Genomic DNA, 25854 nt, shown 5'->3' on the forward strand with positions numbered 1-25854 from the left:
AAAAAATTTGTAAAAAAATATGTAAAAAATATGATAAAAAACTAGGTGTTTTTCTAAGCAAATAGGACTAGAACACACTCAAATCTAAGATCATTTGCTAGGCTAAAATTAACATTTGAAACCGTAATTTGAATGACTCGTCATTTCATGTGCAAAAATTTGTTTTCTCCCCTCGACTTCAACTAGACTTTGGTTTATCATGATATTGGTGAGGTACCTATTCAATTTCATATGCATACCTACAACTAGGATGATGATCCATCGGCCGGCCCAGGTGGACTATACTCTCATCAGTAGACTAGTAGATCTGGTTTCCTCGTGCTGTCCAATTAGGCTCGTCGTCAATCTTGCTTCGCTTTTGCCTTTTGCATCTGCTTTTATATTATCATCTAGCAGCTCTTTTCTTTTGTATGTAGCGGTGAGATCGAATGAGATGGCAGCTAAAGCCCTCTGTCTGCTGTAGTCTATTATTCTTAACCAGGCCTCGATCTGGCTCTTCTTCTAGCTTTGTAGCCGGTAACTGTGGAGACTTGAGAGTTTTTTTTTTGAAGTTGTGGTCATTGCTGATACGTGTTAAATTCCATTGGCAATTCTTCTCCATTGGCAATTGCAGATTAAGTCAGTTGTGGCCTTTGATCTGCCCCCACTTCGTGGAAGAAAGCTTTGCATTGCAATAGTAGGTCGGTGACTGTAATCTTATTCCAGTGAATTTCCTCCGACGCCATTCCAGTCCCGAGGATAAGAAGAGAAGGTCAAATTCTTGCATCCACAGCATGCATGTGACCAAAATCTTAGGCCACAAGAGAATTGTCACCATCTATAGAGCAGGGAAAAACTTTCCGTTGGAAAACTGCCGGAAAACACACCTTTCAGAATGCTTTAACAATTCTCTATACAAATTGAATCAAACAAAAAATTCAAACACTGTCACATGAATTGATAACCAATTCAAATCATGTTTGTCCTGGATTTAAAACAACTTTCAATTGGATCAACTAATGTCCCTAAAAATTTATAGGAATATCCGCCATAACAAGAATAATAAAAGTCCAGTTGAGGCCTAAGAGAGAAAATGAAAGTTGTCACATGAAATGACAAGACTTTTAATTGGTAGTTTTTGAAATAATTAAATAACTTTCAAACCATTGCTCAAATGAAAAAGTTCCTGAAACAAAAGTTGTAGATCTCGAAAAACTGAACAAAGTTGGTATTCAAAAGTTTTTCATTTGACCTCGGGAACAGTACGAAAATCACAACAGACATCATTTTCCGGTCGAAATTTCGGTCGGAATTCACCGAAATTTCGTTTTTTGAATTTGAATTCTCTTTCCGTTCGGAATTAGCGAAATTCGGCAAAATTTCGGCCGAAATTTCGTTTCCGGCAAACGGCGGGATTCGGAAAAAAAAACGAAAAGGTAAACCCTGCTTGCCACCGGTCACCCACCCCGTATCTTTTTTTTTTCCTCAAGATGCTCCGCACGTTTCGAGGTTGCGCGAGGGTCGCGCACGTACGCCGCCGGCGCTTTATTCGCGAGAGATTTCGCGGCCCGGGCCGGCGCGGCCTCGTGGCTCGCGTGGGCCCCGCCCCGCCGCGTCACGTCGCCTTTGACCGGCGGCAACGGTGGCGGTGGCGCGGCGCCGAAACGGATCGGAGTCGCCTGGTCAAAATAAGCACGCGCGGGCCGCCGGGCCCGTAGAACGGCAACCACTACTAGTAGTAGGACCGGCGATCAGTGTTGTCGGGATCAAATTTCCCGTCATTAGCTTATGCATAAAACCGCGCTTCTTATTGGAGGCGGATCAAGAATGTCACGGGTGACGAGGTGGGTCCTCATGTCAAGTGAAAAGGATGCCATTCGGAAATGGGGCCAGCTTTGTTAATGCCGCCAAGCCTGCTCCCTGCATTTCAAAATAAATGCAATTTTAAGATTGGACATGCAAACGTGTAAAATTACAAAAATATCTCTTGTCTTTTGTAAGAAGGATTTGAATATTGTCTTATCTTTTTCTAGAATACTCTGGTATTTTTTTTATGATAGTTGGATCAAAGTAGCAATATTTTGTGAAATAAATTTTAAATTCTAGTACAGTTCAATGGCAGTTTGTCACGGGCTCGTCACTTTTCCTCACCTACTACTGCTAGGGGTGGTAATGGGCTATGGCCCTAATGGCATCTTCACAGTCCAATAAAGCCCTTAAAATTTTTAGTTCAAAAATACATATGTTTAGAGCCCGGCCTTTTTAGGGCCCGATCCTTAGATTTTCTAGTTCAAAATGTTGGGCCCTTTACCACCCCTAACTACTGCCTGATAATTTTCTTGGGGTTACGGTTGGCGCCGATGATCTTTTGGCTTGGACGGGAATGAAAGGCCTGCTTAGCTCAAGCCAATTCGGACGCCACTAGCGACGACATGAGTTGCACCAAAGAGCCCTACAGGCTTTCGAATTATGTTGTTTGAAAACAATAACAAGAACACTTAAAGAAAGCATGCACTAGTTTTCTGTCTGCTAATTTGGACCTACGCATTCGAAGGAAAAAAATTGGACCTACGCAGACGTGCTCGCAGCAAGCCACCGCCTAGGATACGGCTCGGCACACACCAATGTCTACGACCTATATAGGCATATACTCCATTCGTTCCAAATAGTAGGTCATTTGACTTTTTTGACTTCAAATTTGATCACTCGTCTTATTTAAAAATTTGTACAAAATATTATTTCTTTTGTTGTGGGTTGATTTATCAATGCAAGATCTTCAAGAATGGCTTAAATTTGATAATGTTTGCACAAATTTTTTGAATAAGATGAGTGATCAAACTTAAAGTCAAACAAACTACAATTTGAAACGGAACAATAAGCAAAGTGATACAAATTCGTCCAAAGAATAAACATACTAGCTAAATGATTACGAGCAATATCTTCCTATTAAGGTGCTTGGACTCAAGTATTCCACCCATTTCTTAATGGTTGTCGCCGTTGACTTTCGATCGTGGCGTCTGCTCATTATCCATCGCGTCTAAAAATTTAATGAGAATATGAAAAAAAAATACATCGTGCTCAAAGTATCATTAAGGGAGGATATCAGAATTTCATGTGTGGATGGTACCATACGACAAATGTATCTTAAGAGAGCCTAATGATTGTCACCGACGATGAGCCGAGGATATCTTCCCTTTGTATCGTCCTATACATACTGCAGAAAAATGATAGATTGTACATGCCATTTGCCCATTTCGTTGGTTCTTGGTTGCATGTCCTTGTACGGAGCAAAGGTGTTCACAAGAGTACATCTAATTGGAACCTCCCCTTTTCTCTTCATCCCCCTTTTTTATTTCCAAGTGGGAGTAGTTCCTTTTCTGATGTATTCATATTGATACTTTTAGGTTCTTCAGGAGCAATTTTCCTTGCCACTGATCCTGAAATTATAGGAGCCATCAGAGCAAATTTTTCGAGCATCCATCGGTAGAATTTGAGAAGAAATACTAAAAAATGATGAAACATAAAATCTTTTTACATTCGGAAGTTGATGGTTCATGGGGGCATTAAACTAGTGGGGGCTTTTTTTTGCACGCTAAACTTTTGGTACTGCATGTCTGCATCCATATAGCTGATGAGACAGAAGAAGAGATCAGAGGCCGCTGCTGGCCACAAACTCCATGGGTCAACGCTAAGCTCTGCCCCTGAGCAGCGACCACTACTAGCGAGTTGCCCGGTGTGTACCCCTTTATTTCCTTTGGCAAGAGGAAACGAATTTCGGTGGAAGCGCCTTTAAAAAGGATGGCAGTGGAGAGAAGTGCGCATGATTCTGATTCGAATACGAAATCCAGCATCAATGATGGAGCTAGCCGTATATGCTGTAGATAACAATTAACTTAATTTTTTAAACAAATCGAGATCAGCTGTATTCGCTAAATAAAAGTCAAGTGTAGTAGGCGTCACTTATCTTCATACCATGAATATTCACAAAAAAAAAATGTTGAAAAGTGGAGCGCTACAAAATAATCAAATTTACTATACTGTTCTTGTACTCCATTTGGCTCGTCCTATCTGAAAATTTTTGGACTTCGTTAGTTTATCAGTAGCCTGCACTTATTTCAAATTCAATGTTAAGAGGACAAAAATTTAAAGGCCCAATTTAGTAAAGGCAATTCATCAGTAGAATCACTTGTCAGTGTCAGTGTCGGCTCGCACGTTTACGTACTAATAATGCACACACTATTCCGCACTTGCGAGTATTTTGATTTGGTAAAACCTATATACATGTGCAGTTAACAGATGGCGCGGTCGTGACATTTCTAATGAAAAGAAACTCTCAGAGAACTAGTGGGTAATTTTCAGAACAGACATTAGGAACAAAAGAAATGGAGCCCCTAAAAGAACAAACTCAATTAAATGGAGAGAGCAAAACCATACTAATTCATGTTCTTAGAAATGGACTCATTATTGCTTCCTTCCTTGTCCATTGCCTCGAGTACATACAGAACGTTCCATATCAATAAGACATCACGAGTAGTTTTTTTGCTAGTGTGAGAAACCCAAGTCGTCCCGTGATGAAAGAAACACCTATATAGCAGAACAGCTACTGTACTTTATATGCAACCTTCATGATGCTAGGCATGCTACACTTTGATAATTGAAGCACTTTTGTGAAGGCAGAATCTAACTTTATCACAAGTTTAAAGGAAAAAAAAAACTCATGCATGCCAATGATCAAGAGCACATTAACCCATGGGAATTAACAATATTTTGGCATCATCGTATCATCTCTTCTTCAAATAGGACACGACAGTACAGTCAAGCTCCATAAAGAGAGAGATCAACACCAAGAACCAGTGTTGGCGGCCAATCGCACTTGTACATGGTTTCACACTATGCAAAGAAGAAAAAAACGAAAAGAGAAAAAAATCGCCACTTGTATGGACAAGAACCGGGCAAAGCAATACGGCTAACGACTCGGACTTTTCACCCTTTGGTCGCCGGCGCCGCCATGTCGCGGCCGTAGTGCCACGAGTACGCGCCGAGCCTTTTGGCCAGCCGCTGCAGCGGGCTCAGCCGGGCGCACCCGGCGACGCTCTCCGCCGCCGCGGCCGCGCTCCTGTTGCCATGCTTCTTGGCCTTGCCCATGTCGTCGCCTTTGCCGCTGGCTTTGATCGTCACCGCCGGCTGCGCGAACGCCTTCTTAACGGGCGTGTCGAACTGCTGCGCCGGCTTGAAGATCGGATCCTGCTTGCTGACACGGCCGTCGGACGAGCTCCGAAACAGGAGGAGGTCGCTGAGCCGCCATCTCCGCCACCCGGCGCTCCTCGACGCGGGACGCGTGGCCAGTTTCTTGGGCGGAGAGCCTGGGGCGCCGCCGCCGTTGTCTTCTTTGCCGCCGAGAGGGGAGGGCGCCTTGGTCGCCACCAGCAGTGCGGCGGCGAACGGGTCGAAGTCGAAGCCGGAGCCGACCCTGCTCCGCCGCCGCGGCGACCGCAAGCCGCCTCTCGCCATCGGCGACCGCGGCGACGACGCGACGCTCCCGCCGTCCAGCAGCCCTGGCGGCGGCTTCAGCGGGCGAACCTTGGGCTCGTCGGCCGTCTTGAGCCGCGGCTTCAACGGCCTGATTTTCCCCTCCTCGAAGAGCTCGTCGGCCGTCGTCAGCGTCTCCGCCGGCGCGGCCGTGTCGGCGATCGTGCCGAACTCGAAGTCCGTGTCCCACGCCGCCTCGTTCGCGGCCCCGGCGCCGAGCCCCCTCTTCGGCGTCCCGGGCCGCTCCTCCCAGTCAAACGGCACGGCCGAGCCGCCCGTGGCGTACGACCCGCGCGGCTGGAACTCCTCGTCGCCGTCGCCGTCGCTGTCTTCCTCGCCATATTCCCCATCGCGCCCGCCGGCGCCGCCGTTCCCCTCTGCGAAGTGCGCGTATATGGCCGCGGCGCGCCGCGGGCTGGCGGGCGCGCTGGTGAAGTGCTGGAAGAGGTCGAAGGGGTTGGCGCCGGTGAGCCGTGGGGTGGCCGGCGGCAGGAGGTCGAACGGGTCGGGCGACGGCGGCGCCGTCAAGAACAATCCGCCGCCCGGCGCTCCCTCGTCCCGGACGAGGCGACCGCGCGGGCTGGACGGCGCCGTGGCGTACGGGCTCGTGGCCGCGCTGTCGAGCCGCAGGTCCTTCGCGGGCGGCGGCGGCGTTGGCGGCGAGGCGGGAGCCATCCTCAGCTCCATTTCGGTGGTCTCGGGATGGATTCTTGGACCTGGAGCGGCTCTGGTCGTGGCTGCCGCGGGTTTAAGAGGAGACGCTGCGGAGAGGACGGGGACGGAATGAAGCCAAGCCAAGGAAACAGGGAGGAAGCAGGGGAAGTCTGGGAATGGAAGGATCGGAATACGTATACTGAATATAAAAGGGGATGGAATTTTAGGAAGTTTTATATTTGGCAAATTATACCGGAGAAGCACGTTTGGAACATGGAACGTCGAGTTGCCATCGTAAGAAATATAAATATTGTTTGCCTAAATTATTTGAAAATTTGAACCGGATTTCTAGTAACATTTGACGCGAAATCGCCTCGCCCTGGAACAGTAGGATGGCTTTTTTAATTTTTTTTGCGAAAGGAAAGATATATTAAGCAATAGGATAGTACATCCGCCCTTTTACAAACAAGACCCCGAAGAAAAAAAAATTACAAAGGAGCCCCTATGGCTACTGTTCATCTTCTTCTTCATCTCCGGCATCCCGTTCGTCACCTTCACCGCCTGGAACCTCCAAATCCGCCTCCCATCACGCCAAGGGACCCCAAACCTTGGTGAAGCCGCAAGATCTACCGCCTGATACCCTACCAAATGGGTCAATTCCGCTGAACGACTATCGGCCGTCACCTTGACAAGACGGAAGAGGAACACGATATCCGCCACCGCCGGCCAGACGACCAGCAACCGGAATAAGAGTCCGTCGCCGCCGAGGAACCCAGCGACCCGGACAAGCCGCAGACCCACAGGGATGCACCAGTTGCCTACCCTTTCGCAAAAGAAAAGGAGAAAAGAACTCACTCCGACATCACCGGCGAGGTCGCAGAAGCTCCCCCTTCGTCCGCCAGAGAAGCACCTCGCCCCGCAGCCACCGAAACAGAAGCCCCCCCCTCGCCGGATCCGACGCCATGGAGACAAAAGGCTTGGCTTACACTGCCGCCGCCGGATGCCTTTTTTTAATTGACTTATCGGTTTCATCTTTGTATTTGCCGACAAAAATTTCGTCTGCTGGAAGTACAGATGAAGGCAAGTTGGACCAAATCGTGCATGTTTTTCTGTGCTTGTCAGGAAGTACGAGAAGAGCATGGTTGGTGATACACTCTGACAGTGATCGGTTCGTGCGAGCTGCTGCATAAACAACGTGTTTGCCCTGGCGCCCGGCGTGATTCTGATGGGCAAATGCGAGCCTTCTCTAAAGCCTTCGCTTATGACGATACTGATTTGACAATAAAATATGATCAGCAAGGAAACAGAAGGCCGGCTTCTTTCGTCGAGAAAAAAAAAAGTAGTGCTCTGTACTTCCATCGCAGGAGGATGCTGATTTCGTGTCGCCGCTAATGACGCCAATCTTGTTGATCTATCAGCTTCTCGGTCGAGTTTCACTGCTATGCTCTGGGAAGTTCTTATTTTCTTATTTTCTTGGGAATGCATCAGACCTGGTTAGGAATGCATGAATTGTCCTTATTTTCTTGGGAACTGATTCAAACTGTTCCATATGAAGTTCTTGCAGAAGGGTGAAATTCCCAAGCTCTCAACTTTTACAACTTTTAAGTGTCAAGTTGCATCTTCCTGAGGCCACCGATCCGTTGAACCGGCAAGCGCAGAAGTCAGCTCCGTGTCTCCGTCGTGAAGGAAAGGAAAATACTTTTGAGTTTTGACCCAACAGTATCGTGGTTTTCCTTTGGAAGTTCACAAAAATTTCGCGTGCTTCGCTGTCATAATCTTCACGCACCATTTCCTTCCTTGGGAGCACAGCACAGGAGTAACAGGACTTCACCGTGAAAGGAAGGAATTTTACCATCCCAATCAGTTGAGGCAAAATGTACAGTCTGCTTTTCAGAGAGTAGTTTCTTATTTCACGAACAGGAACTCGTTAGCCGTCCAGATGAATGAATACAAAAATGATTCTAAAAAAAAAGAAGACTGAATACAAAAAACCGTCAAATAGAGCCAATGGCACACAGATCAGCATGATCTTATACAAAAGAAGATTCCAAAGATGACTCGGCGTTTGGACCTTCTGCTTGAAGAAGCGGTATTGTTTGAATTCGAGGTGTATGGGTTTATTCCTTCCCCCCTGGAGCTGAAAAGTTTAAGCCTATATATGTGTGCAACATATCGTAATGGCAACAATCCAGCAGGGTTTTTGAGGACTGCTTCAAGAGAAGAATTTTCCTGAATCGGGACGTGCCTTGATCGCGACACACAACTGAGCACACAACTGAGGACCAAGACCCATCTCTGAACTTTTCACAAATGGCTCCATAGCTTATGCACGGTCATGGTCATCAGCCCACCATTTTCCTCCATCGCCGACACTTGATCGGACGGCCGGAGTAACGCTTAGATTTGCCGTCAATGCCCCGGCATGTCGGTCTGCTCCCCGCCGTGCTCGTCGCCGCCGGCACGTCGGAGTCGGCGAGGCAAGTTGGCCCAGTTGATCAGGGCTTGAGGCCAACCACCACATGTCGCAGCTAGCGTTTGTCTGTCCTGGCTCTCCTTCCCCCCGCGTGGGTGCGCGTGGAAGGGAGACCTAATAAGAGGCGTACGTTCCGGCGACCGGCGTCCGCTAGCTTCCAAGCTTGGCGAGGAGTCGCCGTCGTTGTCGATCGTGCCCGCCGCTAGGGCCGGGCATTCGGGTTACCCGAAATTTTCGGGTCGGGTAGTTCGGGTTTTAGGAATTTCGGGTTTCCAAAAATGATACCCGAAATCAGTTGGGAAAAAGAAGAACCCGAAAATTCGGGTACCCGAAAATTTGGATTCGGGTTCGGGTTTTACCCGAATTACCCGAAATTCTAGAACTCCACATATGCAGTATAAAATCAAATCAAATACACCCAACCATACATCCAGTTCACACATCCAAACTGACAGTTCAAACGAAATTAACTAACACTTCACATATCCAAACCGTGACAGTTCACACTTCACATATCACAATTAATAAACATAGTTTTGAAGCACACAAATCAAATCATAGATGAAAAAACAAATCATTTCGGGTTGTTCGGGTATTTCGGGTACCGTGGCCCAATACCCGAACTACTCGTATTAATTTCGGGTACCGTGGGTTGGAACCCGAATTAGGGTTCGGGTTTTTCGGGTTCGGACTTTTCGGGTTCGGGCTCGGGTTTTTCGGGTTCGGGTATCGGGTTTTCTGCCCAGCCATACCCGCCACCGCGGCCCCGCCGGCCGTTCGCATTGACTAGTCGGCGTTGACTGGAAAGACGTTTCCAAGGCGAACTCAGATTATACTTAAATTAGATTTGGATGAGATTAGCACCTAATCTGCTGCGAGTTTCTTAATATGCATCGCTGGCCACTTGTCTTTTTGACGAACGCGAAGACCAGCAGCCCAAACCCAGCTCAAGATTCGGATGGGAGAATATGTAGCGATAGATCAAGCGGCGATGGTTTGCCTTGCCATGTTTGTTGGGGTTACTATCAGGTCCGTATAAAAAGGGCATCTCTAATGGCTGCTGTCACTATTGTCAATATTTTGCTTACATAGTAGGAAAAAGTTAATTAGGAGAGATAAAATCTTACTACCAGTACTACTCCTTTACTAATAGAACTGGCACACAATCTTGTGGCCATTTGTTCAAAAGAAAAATAAAATCTTACTACTAGTTAGCAGATGGTCTATTAACATTTCCAACACACATGCACCAAACAGAGTTCCACACCGTATGGATCCAAATATGCTGTAGCAAAAGAGGATTTCGCAGCCTAATTGATACTTTCTCCATTTTAAATTATAGATCGTTTATGTATTTCTAGGTGTATAAATTTTACTATGCACATCATGTCTACATACATAACAAATTTTGCATCTAACAATGCTAAATCGATATATAATTCGAAACGGAGGGCGTAAATGTATGACCGGTTGTTTTCTGCACAGGAGGTAGGAATTTGTGGAAATCCCAATTCCTAGAAATTCAAGAGGACTCGTTAGTGCTGTGCTAAATATTCTTCGAATGCTATCAGGACTGTTCACGAGACTTCTTTAGCTTTTTTTTTTTTTTGCGAGGAGACTTCTTTACTGTTCTGTACTAAACCCTTTTCGATTTCATAGAGCACTGCCAGTGATGAAGCTACAAATTTCTCCTTTTCTACAACGAACACATCTGGTTGAACCAATTTTTTTGTCAAAAAAATAATAAATGGAATACGAAATGACACGCTCGAGCGTAGGGATGAAAACGAAAATGGTAGTTACCGATTTCCGATGATCGTTTCCGAGATTTTATCGACTTTTAAGGCTAAATGAAAATGAAAACAATTATCGAAAAAATGAAAACGAAAATGGTAAAATAATATGAAACTGAAAACGAAAGTGATTTTAGCATCTTCCGATCGTTTTCGAGAAATATCGTATTTTTGCGGTATTCTACCATATTTTACCGATTGAATACCGTATTCATATATAATGCCAGCACACCCTGCTATCTATATTATTAGAATGTCATATCTATATTTTTAGAGAGTCATGACTTATTATCCTAACCCTAAATCACAACCTAGTGACATGAATTCATGGGACTATGTATCGTTTCATGGATGACGAGATTAATGTCTAACATTTTAGTATTATGAAATGAGATACATGTCATCGATGGACTGATATTTGGACTAATATCTTAACAATTAGTACTTGTATATGAAATATGTCAAATCAGGTCAGTGTTGTGCTCTATGGTTTGATATATTTATCGTTTTTCAAAATATCGTTTCAATGGGTTTCGATCGTTTCCGATGTATCATCGACCGTATATTTTCGTTTTCGAAATTACCGCATTACCGATGTCGTTTTCATTTTTGATAATATCGTATCGTTTTCGTTTCCGATGAAAAAATATGAAAGTGAAAGTGGTGAAGCCTTTTACCGATCGTTTCTGACCGTTTTCATCCCTACTCGAGCGTCAAACGCAAGCTTCGAAGCAGCAAATCTCGGCAATTACCAACTCAGAAATGGGCCTCTAGCAGGAAACGGGCCCCGCGTGAAGCCCATCGAGGCTCGGCTCTCCTTTCTCGCTAGCTTCTTCCCGGAGACGGCGCCTGGCTCCTTTCTTCTGCTCCCCTCCCCTATCGTTGGCAGCTACGACCAGAGAAGCGCCACGTCTCGCGCGCTTGTCCGCTCCCCGGCGATGAGCTGCCGCGCGTCACCGTGGATCCGCCCGTCGCTCCCCGCCGGGCCGCGCTTCCCGACCTCGGGGCGGCCGCGCTCCCCACTCGGTGAGGTCCACGAGCCCCAGCCCGCGTTCCAGATTCCGTGGTTGTCTGATTTAGCTGCTTGCTTGCTGCTCTGCCTAGTGGCTTGTTTTCCCGATGTTGGTGCCTACGTACAATGGTTAGCACTTAGTAGGTGTTTTTCAGTGCGCACACCGGCCGGGACACTACTTGGCTTAGCCACGAGAATGATTTAGAATTTCGGCTCTGATGTTATGTCTGGCACAGTGGGTCAGTGGCACTGGTGCTTCTGAATCCAAAAGCATGTACAAGCATGGTCTCTAAAGTTCAATCTCAAAAGTGACGGAAGAGTTAGATTTTTTAAACGTTTGAACTAGATGGGCTTGCTTGATAAAATTTGGAGCTGCACTGTAGAGTCCGTGCTATTGTTTATAGAACTTTTCACCGCCGAGCTCGAACTGAACGCGATGTAATCAAACTTAAGGTTGACACCATAGATAATATAAAGCCAATATCCGTGCTTATGCTTCACGATCGTAGGACAGCAAAGCCCCTGGAATTATGGGCTTGCATTTCAATGTAATTTTGTATTCTAGTTTGACAATTGGTATGAATCCATCTAGGTAAATGTTGGCAGCTTAATTGATTGGTCCTTGGTTTCTGACAGGAAATATGAATCTGTGGAAGAATCCAATTTTGAAGAATTCATGGACATTAGGTGTTGGTGTTCCAAATATTTTTGCACTGCCATCAAGGATGTTCAGGTGCATGGCTTTAAGTGGCTCTGGGGATAATAGTGGTTTTGCTCGGCCTACATCAACTGACGAAGCAGTAGCACCATTGCCATTATACTCATGGCCAGATAAGCAGGTCGACTGATTTTTTTTACTATCTACTACAGCTTAAGATCACCTACTGTTTACTGATGATTGCCTTCACCTATTCACGAGTTGGTACCTACTTTCTTTTCCTTAAATTCAGCGACCACGGGTGTGCATTTTAGGTGGTGGATTTGGTGGCCTGTACACTGCTCTAAGACTAGAGTCTCTTGTGTGGCCGAGTGATAAGAAGCCTCAGGTAAAGTGATGATGCTCTTATGCAAATGTTCTTCCATATTTCCCATATGCTATTCTTTTTATCTTGAACTGGTGGATATTGCAAAACTACATAAATTTCCTTGATGGATTTTATGTAACCCTGTCTTAGGGGCCTTATAGTTTCAATATGGCATATTCTGCATTCTTCTCATTGCACTTATAAAATTTTAACAATTTGCTAAGAAAGAAAATCAAATTACAGGTTGTGCTGGTTGATCAATCTGATAGATTTGTATTTAAGCCCATGTTGTATGAGCTCCTATCAGGAGGTACTGCTATTTCAATTGTACAAATGTTTGATTGTACGTAGTTTATTGTTCCTTCTCACATGATTTCAACTGTTATAATTTGATTTGGTTGCCAGAAGTGGATGTCTGGGAGATAGCTCCATCTTTTACAGAATTGTTGAAAAACACTAGTGTTCAATTTGTGAGGGACAGTGTAAAGCTTCTGCGACCTTCTGATCACTTTAGAAGAGAACCTGGAGAATCATGCACTGGTGGGGTTGTTCATCTGGAAAGTGGAACTGTCATTGAATATGATTGGTAAGAATAACAAATTTACATAATTGCAATGGCTGCCAAGTTTAAGGCTTCGTTTTAGGAACAAATTTAAAGCAGTTTGCTATAATTCAATCTTTTTTCATGTAAAATAATGTTTAAGGATATTTGTTATTGAAACATAAGGCAAGTTATTATTGCTGCTATATAATTTTGAGATTGTGTAAAATTTTAAATACCAGTAGCTGTGTCACTAATATGTAATGTAGTAAACTTGGGATTACCTGGACTGTGCCCCTTTTTCCTGATAATGATGTAGTGTTTGTTCATTCCTTCAGGTGACTCCTGAATCAGGAGGATTTGGATTAATATTTGTTTTTTATTTAACTAGTAGATTATTTGATAATATTGACCATAGAACACAATTGTAACTTGTATAACTATGTTTATGCAAATGGCTAGATTAAGAGTTCTTGATGTTTGAAATTTGATGGCTTAGTTAAAATAAGTTTGTTGCTGACATTTGTTTTGGAATGGGCAGCCAGGCTCGTTCTAGCTTTAGGGGCTGAAGCTAAGATCGATGTTGTTCCGGGATCAGCTGAATATGCACTTCCTTTCACAACGTTAGTGGATGCTTTGGTAAGCACAATTCCCCTCATGAAATTTTATGTATACTCAGGAAAAAGATTGATGATCATGGACTCATGGTTGAGCAATTAAGCTATCTATGCTGCACATTAGGATCTATAATCCTAGAAACAGCTAATTACAGTCACTAACAAAGTCATGACACATCAAATCATGGCCCCCAATTTTGTATAGGCTCTCTTTTTCTGAGAATTAACGGATTTCATTAATCAAAGACACATTACAGAGATGAGAGCAGTAGACACCCATTGAAAGTTTTGCAGCGTCAATCTCATTGGACATGGAGTGGCCTGCAATAAAGCCCAACACGAAAAGAACACTGTGAACTTGTGTCCACCTGACTAGATTGTTTTCCTAGTCTATCTGATTCTCGTTTACAGCTACTGGTATGATTCACTTGTTGCATTGATTGTCAGACAATGTTGATAGTTATATTACAAAATATTCAATGAAGAGCACAGAGTGGAAGTACATGATCTTTATATTTTCACTGGTGCTGTGCCAATATTACTAGTGCCAATAATAGATTTTCCTTTGTTCTGACAATTGATGTAACAAATGAATCAGACTTTTCGAAACAATTCAATATTTTTAATCAAAAAATTAGGGGGCATCCTTTGATAAATATCACACATTTGTTACTATGGCTGTTATTAACTATTTCTAGGATTGTATATCATCCATGAGTTCACAATCATCAAAATTTTCTGTTGTTTTTTCTTATAAATATATTTTTGTAGAGAGTTGAAAGCAAGTTGAAAATGCTAGAGAGGAAAAGGTTTGGTAAGAGCTCCCCTACTATTGAGGTGGCAATAGTGGGGTTGGGCTATTCCGGTGTTGAATTAGCTGCGACTATATCTGAGAGATTAAAGAACACTGGGACTGTAAAGGCAATAAATGTTCAAACAACCATATGTCCCACTGCTCCACAAGGAAATCGTGATGCTGCTGTGAAGGTGAGAAACTAAGGTTCTATACATAACTGTTTTGATCAGCTTCATGTTAAAATTGTAATTGATAGAATATTCCATTTGAATGCTCTAGGGTGGTCTCGTCTCTCGTGTCTGTTGCAGTTGAAGGGCTGTAGCTTTAGCGCAATATTGCTATATTCATGATGCAATCCCTTCTCCTTTTGTAATATTTTCCAAACAGTACATTTCCACTGGGTTATTTATAGATCCTATTGAATACAGCATGGATAAGTCTGTGGTATTGCTTTAGTCCTTCACATAGTAGTGTTGTTGGTCCATGATGATTATTGTTTTCATATCTGAACTTCCTCAGTTGAGGAATTATATATTCTCAGCTAGCAGCTAATCACTGAAGAAATTTTGGCTCTACTACTTTCTCATCAGGTTCTCGAGTCTCGGAATATTCAGCTTTTGTTGGGATATTTTGTGAGCTGCATCAAAGAGGCTTCTTCAGCTGATGATTCAAGTGGCACAGTTACATATTCTGAAGTTGATGGTGATCATAAGAAACTAATTTTGGACCTTCAACCTGCTGAAAGAGGCCTCAAAGGCCAGACTCTGGAGGCTGATTTGGTGCTGTGGACAGTGGGTTCAGCATCTCAGATTCCCCGGTTACAACCTCCTGATACTCCCTATGTGATTCCTCTCAATGGTCGGGGGCAGGTGGAGACAGAGGAAACCCTTCTAGTGAAAGGCCATCCCCGGACATTTGCTATTGGTGATTCGGCAGCTCTAAGGGATGCATCAGGCAAACTTCTCCCAGCCACTGCACAGGTAAGAGATTTGCTGTATTTGCTCCAGGCTGATGCTGCATTGGTAGTTATGTCACTAATGAATTTTCATCTCCCAGGTTGCTTTTCAACAAGCAGATTTTGCTGGATGGAATCTCTGGGCAGCAATCAATGATCGGCCTCTCCTGCCATTCAGGTTCAAATCTGGAGACACCTTTGCATTTGTTCATTTGTTCAAATCATTGCTAAACTGTTCATTTTGTTGCTAGTAGTATTACACTGAACTCCGTAGGAAGGATTGAACTCCGTAGGAGACCTCAAATACACTGAATGTTTGGCAGGTTCCAAAACCTTGGTGAGATGATGACGCTTGGTAGAAATGACGCTGCAATAACTGCAAGTTTCATCGAGGGACTGACCTTGGAAGGACCTCTAGGACATGCTGGTACGAACACTTCCGGTCATGTTCTTTCAGTTTCGCCTACGCGCGAATAAAGTTGAACTTTGCTCTGCAGCTCGGAAGCTTGTCTACTGCCTCAGAATGCCCACAGATGAACATCGGGTGAAGGTTGGAGTCAGCTGGTTAACAAAGACTGCGATCGACTCACTTGCCTCCGTGCAAAACGCAGTAAGTGACATGCTCACAAGCCCACCATGACCGTATGGCTGTCAGATGCATTGTGACCAGCCAATTCCTGAACCGGATGTACTGGAGAGCAAGTTGAGAGCGATAATATGTACGTAATTGAGGGTCTTGTTAAATAGTTGCATACTTTTGAATTAAGATGACTATGGTCCTGTAGTAACCATTTGTACAAGTGAACAGCTATGGTATTTGCAGAAGTGATCTACCTCATCTGCTGCATCAGAGCGGGGATGTTTTATAGAAAAACAAGTCCCTGCCACGGTAATCCTTGTAGAATTTTCCAAAAAAAAATAAATGATAAAATTTCCAAAATTCTTGTGGGATTTCTTGTGTTTCGAATGGAAATTGTAGCATGCCTGTCAGTTAACACTGCGAAAACTCAGAATGTATTTCTTTTTTTTCCAAAATGGAAAAGATTCTGAACCACATGGGAAACAAAAATCAGGTGAAGTGACGTCGTGTTGAAGTCAACTCCCACCAACTCTTCGACAGCGTTTTGCATTATATATATCTTTTTCCTGAAGCCTGAAGGGAAGCCTCCACCAGCTGAATTCGTTCACCTTGCTGTGCTGTAGGTGGCCAACTCATTTCCTCCCCCAACTCCCATGGGTGACACCGGCACGGCCACCAACCCCTCCCCGCCGCCCGCGGCCATGGATCCCGACTCCGAGGTCGTCTTCGACTTCCTGCCCTACCTCTGCCAGTACAAGAGCGGCCGCATCCACCGTCCCGGCGGATCCCCCACCGTCCCCGCCGGCACGGACCCCGCCACCGGCGTCGTCTCCAAGGACGTCCGCGCGGGCCCCGCCTCCGTCCGCATCTGCCTCCCGCCCGGCGCCACCGGCAAGATCCCGGTGGTCGTCTACTTCCACGGCGGCGGCTTCGTGGTCGGCTCGCCGGCGCGGCCGAGCACGCACAACTACCTCGTCGACCTGGTGGCCCGCTCGGGCGCCATCGCCGTGTCCGTCTACTACCGCCTCGCGCCGGAGCACAAGCTCCCCGTCGCGTACGACGACGCGTGGGCGGGGCTGCGGTGGGCGGCCACGCTCGGCGGCGGCGAGGAGCCCTGGCTGCTGGACCACGCCGACCTCTCCCGCGTGTTCCTCGTCGGCTGCAGCGCCGGCGCCAACATCGCGCACAACATCGCCGTGCGGGCCTCGGCCCCCGGCGCGCTCCCGGACGGCGTGGCCCTCCGCGGGCTCGCGCTGGTGCACCCCTACTTCACGGGCAGGGAGGCCGCCGGCGGCGAGGTCGCGTTCGGGCCCGAGATCCGGGGGTACATGGACCGCACGTGGCGCTTCGTGGTCTCGGAGACGGTGGGGCTGGACGACCCGCGCGTGTGCCCGTTCGTCGACGACGCCGCGCGGCGGGCCTCCGCCGGGATCCCGTGCGAGCGCGTGCTGGTGTGCGTCGCCGAGAAGGACTTCCTGCTCAGGGAGCGCGGGCTCTGGTACCACCGGGAGCTCAAGGCCAGCGGGTACGCCGGCGAGCTGGAGATCTTCGAGTCCAAGGGCGTCGGCCACGCGTTCCACTTCGACCTGCTCGGATCCGAGCAGGGCGTCGAGCTGCAGGAGCGGACCGTCGCTTTCATCAAGAAATGAGGAATGAACACGGCTCCTGCTGCCGGCAAGGGTTCATGCAGAATGTCATCAAATAAGAGTGTTTCTAAGAGTTCTGTGCTACCATTGATTCTTACCATACAAAAATTGATCCCATTTAAACTCTCAATCACTTTGTTCGACAACTCCAACAGCCTCCAGTCCAACAGTGTTTTCTTCTCATACCACTCCAGCACCTGTTTTCAGCCATCAGGCAGCCAACAGTATTTTTCTCTGTACCACTCTAGCCACCAGCGAACAGAGGGAATGTTTTCGGATCCTTTCATTAGTCAGTCACGTTTACTTCCTACTCAATAAAAAACTATCAACATGTCTTATTCAACAATGATTGACCCGCGTTTATAGTGGAGGATAACTGGGACTGTGAGAGTGTTCTAGTTTTCTCATGTTTTCACTCACCTAACAAATATAGGATCTCCCTTCATTCTCTGAAAAATATGTCATGGATGTGAAACTTGGGAGGGTACCGTAGCCAGCCATGGTGAGATGGAAACATCAAATCGTCAACCAACCACAAATTACAGGAGGATTCTGGATCCAAAACATGGCCACAAATTACACGGATTGCGGGTGATAAAATCTAAAATTATTCCACCACGGGAGATCTTGTGATCTTCCCCTGCAGTTGCAGAGCACTACTAGGTGCTCAGTTCACTTGCGCAGGAAGCTGAGGACGCGCTCCTGCATCTCCCGCGCCCTGTCGCTCAGCGGGTTGATGCAGTAGAAGACGTGGCCCTCGCCCATGGACTCGAGCAGCTCCACCTCGCCGGGGTACCCGCTGGCCCTGAGGCTCTCGTAGTACCAGACGCCCCTGTCGCGGAGCTCGTCCTTCTCGGCGACGCAGATGAGCACGCGGTCGGCGGCGACGCGCGCCGCGCTGCCGCCGGCGGCCTCCGAGAACGGGTTGGACAGCGGGTCGTCGAGGCCGGGGGAGCCCGGGTAGAGGAACCGCCAGAACGCGTCGGCGCGCGCCTTGCGCTCCTTCCCCGCGCCCCCCTCGTCGCCGATGTCCGCCGCGCCGCCGAAGTAGGGGTGCACGATCAGGAGGCCCCTGGCGCGCACGCCGAGGGCGCCCGCGCGGGTGGCCACCACGTGCGCGATGGTGCCCCCCGCGCTGGCCCCGGCCAGGAACAGGCGGGAGAAGTCGCTGTGCTCGGCCAGCCACGGCTCCGCCCCGCCGCCGCCGCCGCCCGCGGCGTGGGAGGCCACCCACCTGAGCGCCTCCCACGAGTCGTCGTACGCGGCCGGGAGCGGGTGCTCCGGCGCGAGGCGGTACTCGGGCGCGACCGCGAGGACGCCGGCCTCCGCGGCGAGCGCGTTGAGGTAGGTGTGCGTGAACGGGTCGGCGGCGGAGCCCACCACGTAGGCGCCGCCGTGGTAGTAGACGACGACGGGGAGCTTCTTGCCGGGCGGGGTGCCGGGCGGGAGGAAGAGGCGCGCCCAGACGCCCGTGGCCGGGTCGACGACGACGTCCTTGGACACGACGCCCGTGGCCGGGTCGGCGCCGGCCGGGAGCGGGGCTATGTTCATGAACCGCTCCACGCGGCCGCTCCGGTACTGGCGTACCATGGGGAAGAAATCCGCCTGCACCTCCGTGTCCGGGTCCGCCGCCGCCGCCGCCGCCTCCATCGCTCGTTCCCGGCGTCGGTGCGGCTGCGCGAGGCCGGCCGCGCGGCGCTATGTAGTGGGGGAGGAATCCGCGGGACGGGTGGAGCGCGCGGACCAGACGGTTGGTGTAGTGGCACAGACGCGCAGCGATGCTGTAGCTGTAGCGGTCGTTGGGTTGGTGGCCGTGCGGAAGAGCGAGCTGTCGGCGACCAGTGAACGGCGAGTGGTGGCGTGACCATCCATGGAAAGGGAAGGTCATCCTGCAGGCTGTCGCAGTGTCGTGTGGGGAGAGGGAAACAGTGCTGGTGAGTGGGCCCGTGCGTTCTAGAAGGTGGAGTCGGGTGGACCGCGACGTGACGCGCGCCTGACATCGCGGGGTCCCAATCGGCAATCGCCATGCCTAGGTGGCCAAACGGGCTGGGCCAAATGGTGGCTCGAGATACAGCCCACAAACGCAGGGCCCGGTTAACAGTGTCCCCAGGTCGGCACGGCCCGATAGGATGTGCTGTTTTTAGGTCGCATGTGCGGCATGTCGAGCGGCCAAGCATGGCCCATTTAAACAGGTGGCCCGATCAGCTTGTCTATATTTTCCCACCCGCTATGAAAATGAGAAGGCAGTGCTAGCACCTGGACATCCGATAATTCTCTTACCAGACGCTTCGTTGCAACATCAAGAATACATGTTTATAACACAAAATATTAATATTTGCAATATCAACAAATACGTACTGAACACATCACAACATCTGCATGCAAAGAGCAAAGTTAACGCCGCAACATCGTAGCTCTGTTTCATGCAACATCCATTCAAAATTGGTAACATGCAGAAACAATGTGTAACATTGGCGCTTATCTTTTGGGACATTCAAAATTATATGTTGCAACATCACAAATCACAAATTGAAAATGTCAATAAAACGAATCATCCGTTGCAACAACATAAATCATGTCTTGCAAAACCTAAAAAGAATTTTTGCAACATCTAAGCTCGGCGGTCTACGGCTGCAATGCATGGTGTGGCCAGCTCGTCGCCGCGAGGCCCTGCAAGGCGGCGGAACGGAGGGGTGAGGGCTCAAATTGATCAAGAGGATGAGGGGACATCGTAGTCACGAAAAATTGAAGAGTGGCTCATCGGAGGCAGTGGATTTTGCGGTGCCCCTCGGGGCCACTCCCGCACCAACATCGGGCAGACGTCGTCCAGCGAGGCGCAGACAGAGAGCTCGAGCCACTCGAGCACCTGGAATGCACGGAGCAGACACGGGAGTGGATCTCGCGTGGAGCACATGCAGTGTGCGGCGGTGCACAGCCTCAGTGCGCTCGAAGGTGCGACTGATGAGGTGGCATGCCTGGTGCTTCCATGGCTTGCGCAGGCGGTGGAGCACCTGGCTTAGCAGGTCCAGTGACAACACCAGGCTTAGCAGTCGGGTAGATGATAGATTTATATGGAAAATTATTGAAGGCAAGCTAGGGGGCACTGGCCCCCTACCAACCTAATGCTCATGGATCCTCCCTAAGCCCCCCCCACCCCCACCCCCACCCCCTAGAAAATTTTGACATGAATCAAGGAGACGAAGAAGAAAAGAGAGAGGAGGAAGAAAAAAGAGGGAGGAGAAGAAAAAAAAAGATGGAGGATGAGGGTGGACAAGCCCCCTCCCCCCTAATTTTCCAGGCTACGTCCGCCACTACCCATGTGTTAGTGCAACTTGACCGCTACACCCCTTCCTCCCCATTTGAAACCTAAGTAAAAAAAGCTTTATATGTAAATGGGCGCCGCAGACGGAGAGCTCGAGCCGCTCGAGTGCCTGGAACGCACAGAGCAGACGCGGGAGCGGATCTCGCATGGAGTAGTTGTAGCGTGCAGCGGTGCACGGGCTTGTTGTGCTCGAAGGTGTAGTTGATGAGGTGGCATGCCTGGCGCTTCCATGGCTCGCGCAGGCGGTGGAGCACCTGGCTTAGCAGGTCCGGTGACAGCACCGGGCTTAGTAGTCGGGTAGATGATAGGTTTATATGGAAAATTCTTGAAGGGAAGCTAGGGGGCACTGGCCCCCTGCCAGCCTACATGAATCCCCCCTAAGCCCCTCCCACCCCCACACCCTAGAAAATTTTGACATGAATCAAGGAGAGGAAGAAGGAAAGAGAGAGGAGGAAGAAGAAAGAGGGAGGAAGAAGAAAGAGGGAGGAGGAGAAAAAAAAAGACGGAGGATGAGGGTGGACAAGCCCCCCCACCCCCCTAATTTTCCAGGCTACGTCTGCCACTACCCATGTGTCAGTGCAACTCGGCCTCTGCACCCCTTCCTCCCCATTTGGAACATAAGTAAAAAAAAGATTTATATGGAAACGGGACTGCCAGTTTGAGGAAAAGGAAGTTTGAAAGAATCTAGGTGATGCCTAGAGGGGGGTGGAATAGGCGAACTTGTAAAAAACTGAAAAATTCTTCGCAGCAGAATAGTCTGAAGGAAGTTCCGACACCTTTGTAGGAAGTTCCGATGGATAGGAACTTCCTACAATTGTATAGGAACTTCCGACAATGGTAAGAATTTGAACGAATTACAAGTTTTCATATGAACCTGGGAAAAGTGTTTGAATCAAAAGTTTGCCAATAGGTCATAGAGCAACCTACAAGTGATCTCCTACAAAGGAATACTTCACAAAAGTAGATCGGGACAAAATGAGCTCAAAGTCAACGAGAACAAGTTAAGAACAATAAGAACAAGATACAGTCGATTTGTTTCCTGAAGTTCACACTCAAAGGTGCTACGTCTCCATTGAGGAAGGATTCAATAAACGCTGCTCAAGAACCCCTATGCTCCTCACCCGAGGGTGAGATCACCTCTCAAGCCCAAGGTCACTTACTGTGAGTTCCTCGGAGAGAAATGAAGATTACAAACTTCTCGGGGCGCACACACACGAGAGGACGCTCCACAGGCGACGCCTAACCGTCTAGAAGCGAGCTTCAAGAGTAACAAACGCGAATCGACGGTTGGAGATGCGTCAAGTGCTCATGAGACGGAGAGGGCTGCTCACACAGTCAAAGGCTCAAGTCTCACACCTCAATCTATCTCTCACCCAAGCCCTAGCTCAAATCCTCTCAAAGATTTGCTCAAGAATGGGAGTGGGAAGTGGAGTTTGAGTTCTTGGAGGTGTTCTTCACGAGTGGAGTCAGCAGCAAATGAAGGAGGGGTGAAGGTGTATATATACCCGAGCCCCTAAAACTAACCGTTACAGTGCTATTATGTACTTATCGGAATTTCCTTCAACTTTGTCGGAACTTCCTTCAAAAATTAAATTAGCTGGCCGAGAACCCCTTGTAGGAACTTTCAAGAAAGTTCCGATGGGGGTCGGAACTTCCTTCAACCTTGTTGGAACTTCCTTCAAAATTAAATCGGCTGGCCGAGGACCCCTTGTAGGAACTTATGAGAAAGTTCCGATGAGGGTCGGAACTTCCTTCAACCTCGAAGGAACTGCCTACCCCTATAGAAAATGTAGGATTAAGTGCTCAAGTCTGTGCAAGGTGTCTCGCAGGGATAATTAGCATTGTAGTTAAGCACTTTTGCATCTCCAGACCATCTTTTCGCATCCCTCTTAATAGTACGTTGTTTCCTATACTCAAATTCAAAATAGAAAATTATAAAACATCTTCCATGAAGCTCAAAACACCATCTCGTTAGCGAATATGACGTCGTTACATGCTCTTTCTCATTTCAATGATTTTTAAACCTGCTCATCACTTGATAAACACATTATCTCTTTAATTGTGTGTGTCATTAACACCAAAACCAACATAGGGGGCCAAATGCACTTTTAAAGTTGAAATGAAATGGTCCTCCTTCTCCATTCCCCATCATCATAATTATCCTTGCAGTTTTTTTATTTTTTATTTTTTTGATAAGCCACACTATCATTCCGTTGGGCGGCTAGAAACATTGATGTTTTTGTTATAAGGCGAAACAATCTCCAAGAGTTTGCCATATTTTACTTGGCATATCTTGTGTTTTGCCAACTTCTAAAAAGATATGCCAAGTAAAAAAAGAGCTTATCTCCAACAGTTTGGCATAATTCACTTGCCAAATCCAGATCTAACTTACATCAGGAACCCTGAGAGAGAAACAAAATTATATTTATGCCCTTCCACCTCTTGAAAACTTAAATCAGGAACCCTTCTCTGTTATTTATTTCTTTTTTCACCATCCCACCTGACTAGAAACCACGATGCCAACTGCGCGCCGCGCGCGTATATTTACCCGCTGGAGGCTGGTTTTTCCCAAGTTGCCAAAAATTGCCAAGTCTTTTGTCAAACTGTTGGAGGAGTATTTTTAACGTTTTTACCAAAAATCAAAGATGACAACTCGATTTGCCAAACTGCTGGAGATGCTCTACTTTGGCCTGACATGTACATGTAGCCACCAGACGGGAGAGGCTTAAGCCATATGCATGTGTGTTCACGTTCACGTTCATGCAACACACAGAATGGGACGAAGACGATGATCCCGCGAATCCAAATCTGAGTAGTAGCCTAGTAGTCGCTCCGGTTTAGCTAGTTTTTGGTTTGTTTCCAAACCAGCCCGAGAAAAAGCTGCTGGTCCGGGGCGGGCTGGTGTTTTGCGGTTTGCTGGTAGCTTTTGGAATTATGCCGGTGCGGGTTGGGCTGGCTGGTTTGTCGGTTTACGCAGGTTTGGTGGAGTGGCTACTGGCTACTCTACATGTAAGCCGAGTATTTGATGTTATGTGTACGCAGATTAATTGAAAAACCATAATCACGAAGCAACACTGCTTACCGCTTTACAACGTGCAAAACTAATCAAGCAGAGTAACAAAGGGATATCAACTGTCACGACCTAAAATTTTGAACCTGTAAATAAATCAGCATATCAGATCATTGCCAAAAATAGAACAATTTCTATAGAAATCCTCCAAGATATAGTAAGATTTGCCATGTAAAACTATAAGTTCCATATATCTCTCGCTCTCTGGAGCAATATAGTATTTGACCACATGCTTTACAGCTTCACCGCTACACTGCGGACTTTGCGACAATTACTTCCAAAGATTGTTCTTCCTTCAAACTCAGCGAAATCTGAAATAATAGAGACAAGTTACATAAGTTCGTTTTAAACATAATTGAAGGCAAACTCGATTTAGCACAAAGCTACGAAGCTGCTATCCAGTTCAGAAGTTCAAGACTGAATCACCATAGTTCAGTTCACTGATACAACAAAGGGATATCGATAATCCTTCCACCTGTGGTAAAAGCTAATTCTGAAGGCACTGTAGAAGCAGGAACAACTAGCATGTCCTTTGCTAAAAGAGATAATATTGGATATTTATTGGAGTTCACTTTTCAATATTCCAATATATCACATTCCTTTGTTATCTTCTCATGTTTATCAGCAAGATACCTTGATAATTTTGATTCACTCGATTCATTTTCAATCTCCTCATATGTTGTTCAAATTGAGCTGCTAGCATATCCCACGGGTTCTCTTCGCACTCTTCATTTACATTGATCTGAATTGGAGCTTGATTTGAACCTCTATTGATAGAAGAAGAAGAGGCTTTTCGCATAGGAACCAAATAATTCATTCAGAGCTGATTCAATTTTCTCAGTAAATCTCTTGCCCCCATTTGATCCATACAAAAGTTCTAAGCAATATCCCAAATATTTAAGCTTGTATATCGGATCCAAAATGACAGCAATGAACAATAAGTAGTTCAGATTGCCTTCTGTTTCCCAATACTTCTCAAATTTTAGTTTCATGAGATATGCCATCGAAGATATGTCCAGATCTTCTCCACCAGCAAATTCACTTAATTTTGTGCGCATCAACATTATGTCATGAAAAACTATACTTGACGTTAATTATAAAGAAGCGGAGAGGCGAGTTGTGACATTTTCAAATAGTTTCAAGAAACACAATATGTGCCTTGCAGTTTGCCAATCATCTGCAGTGGGAGGATATTTGTTGGCAAAATAAGCTTTGAAAGGTCTGCACACTTTATCCAATCTTGCAAAAACCTTCTCGACATGTACGTTGCAACTTGTAAAAACACTATCAGTGCCCACCTAGGACGACGAGTTCATTTGTAACTGTTCGGCAACCTATCATTCCGTTGGGTGGCTCGAAACCTTGCATTGGGTAGGATATGTCAAGGAAGTAGGATGACTGCTAAGGTAGAGGGTTCACCAAGGAGACGCGGAGGTGATCTATGCCAGCGCTTACTCCCCGACCTTTGTTGGGGATCACCGGCATCGAGATACAAGACTCTACCAGCAACAACGCCAATGATGCTGGAGATGACAACGGGAACGACGACACCGGCATTGACGATGCCGGAGACGACAACGAAGAACCAATCGACGGTGAGATGTCGGACGGTAACGATTTGTTTGAAGATAATGAACTTCTTTTTCATGAGGCTCGTCTTGCAGGTTTCACAACAGGAGAAGCTGATCTTTACATTCGGGAGCGAACAGCTCGTGGAACATGTCATACACAATCACCCAAAAATTCTAAATACGAGGCTGATTTGTGTGAGGATTTCTGGAATGAAATTGGGTTTCCCAAAGGAAGTTGATGGTGGGATCATGATGACCGGGAATCTCTGATTCAACCAAGTGAAAAGGGGC

At 47.0% G+C, this 25854-nt stretch overlaps 3 protein-coding genes across 5 annotated transcripts; 1 reads left to right on the top strand and 2 right to left on the bottom strand.

Annotated features, from left to right (window-relative positions):
• Positions 1-4721: 4721 nt before the first annotated feature.
• LOC120703182 lies at positions 4722-6347 on the bottom strand. Its single transcript, XM_039987191.1, has one exon. It carries the CDS (start codon positions 6193-6195, stop codon positions 4963-4965), a length of 1233 nt encoding a protein of 410 aa, XP_039843125.1. The 5' UTR covers positions 6196-6347; the 3' UTR covers positions 4722-4962.
• Positions 6348-11279: 4932 nt separating this feature from the next.
• LOC120703183 (alternative NAD(P)H-ubiquinone oxidoreductase C1, chloroplastic/mitochondrial-like) lies at positions 11280-17880 on the top strand. Of its 3 annotated transcripts, none has more exons than XM_039987192.1 (12): positions 11280-11454; positions 12077-12279; positions 12391-12486; positions 12709-12775; positions 12871-13051; positions 13552-13645; positions 14395-14610; positions 15010-15399; positions 15476-15552; positions 15698-15801; positions 15872-15984; positions 16578-17880. In XM_039987192.1, the coding sequence occupies exons 1-12, from the start codon at positions 11367-11369 to the stop codon at positions 17601-17603; spliced, it is 2655 nt and encodes an 884-aa protein (XP_039843126.1). In that variant the 5' UTR covers positions 11280-11366; the 3' UTR covers positions 17604-17880. The 3 variants fall into 3 exon arrangements, with proteins under 3 accessions (XP_039843126.1, XP_039843128.1, XP_039843127.1); XM_039987193.1 differs by having other exon boundaries at positions 11320-11454; positions 13548-13645; XM_039987194.1 differs by lacking the exon at positions 16578-17880 and having other exon boundaries at positions 11282-11454; positions 15872-16314.
• Positions 17881-18045: 165 nt separating this feature from the next.
• On the bottom strand, positions 18046-19430 carry LOC120703184 (2-hydroxyisoflavanone dehydratase-like). Its single transcript, XM_039987195.1, has one exon. It carries the CDS (start codon positions 19248-19250, stop codon positions 18273-18275), a length of 978 nt encoding a protein of 325 aa, XP_039843129.1. The 5' UTR covers positions 19251-19430; the 3' UTR covers positions 18046-18272.
• Positions 19431-25854: the final 6424 nt, after the last annotated feature.

The sequence above is a fragment of the Panicum virgatum genome, chromosome 4K (assembly GCF_016808335.1).
Source record: "Panicum virgatum strain AP13 chromosome 4K, P.virgatum_v5, whole genome shotgun sequence".
Classification (NCBI taxonomy): domain Eukaryota; kingdom Viridiplantae; phylum Streptophyta; class Magnoliopsida; order Poales; family Poaceae; genus Panicum; species Panicum virgatum.

Coding starts and splice junctions, on each gene's coding strand:
- LOC120703182 (XM_039987191.1), bottom strand. CDS start 6,195: ATGGAGCTGAGGATGGCTCCCGCCTCGCCGCCAACGCCGCCGCCGCCC.
- LOC120703183 (XM_039987192.1), top strand. CDS start 11,367: ATGAGCTGCCGCGCGTCACCGTGGATCCGCCCGTCGCTCCCCGCCGGG. Junction 12,487..12,708: donor CGAGTGATAAGAAGCCTCAG/GTAAAGTGATGA, acceptor ATCAAATTACAG/GTTGTGCTGGTTGATCAATC. Junction 13,052..13,551: donor ACTGTCATTGAATATGATTG/GTAAGAATAACA, acceptor ATGGGCAGCCAG/GCTCGTTCTAGCTTTAGGGG.
- LOC120703184 (XM_039987195.1), bottom strand. CDS start 19,250: ATGGAGGCGGCGGCGGCGGCGGCGGACCCGGACACGGAGGTGCAGGCG.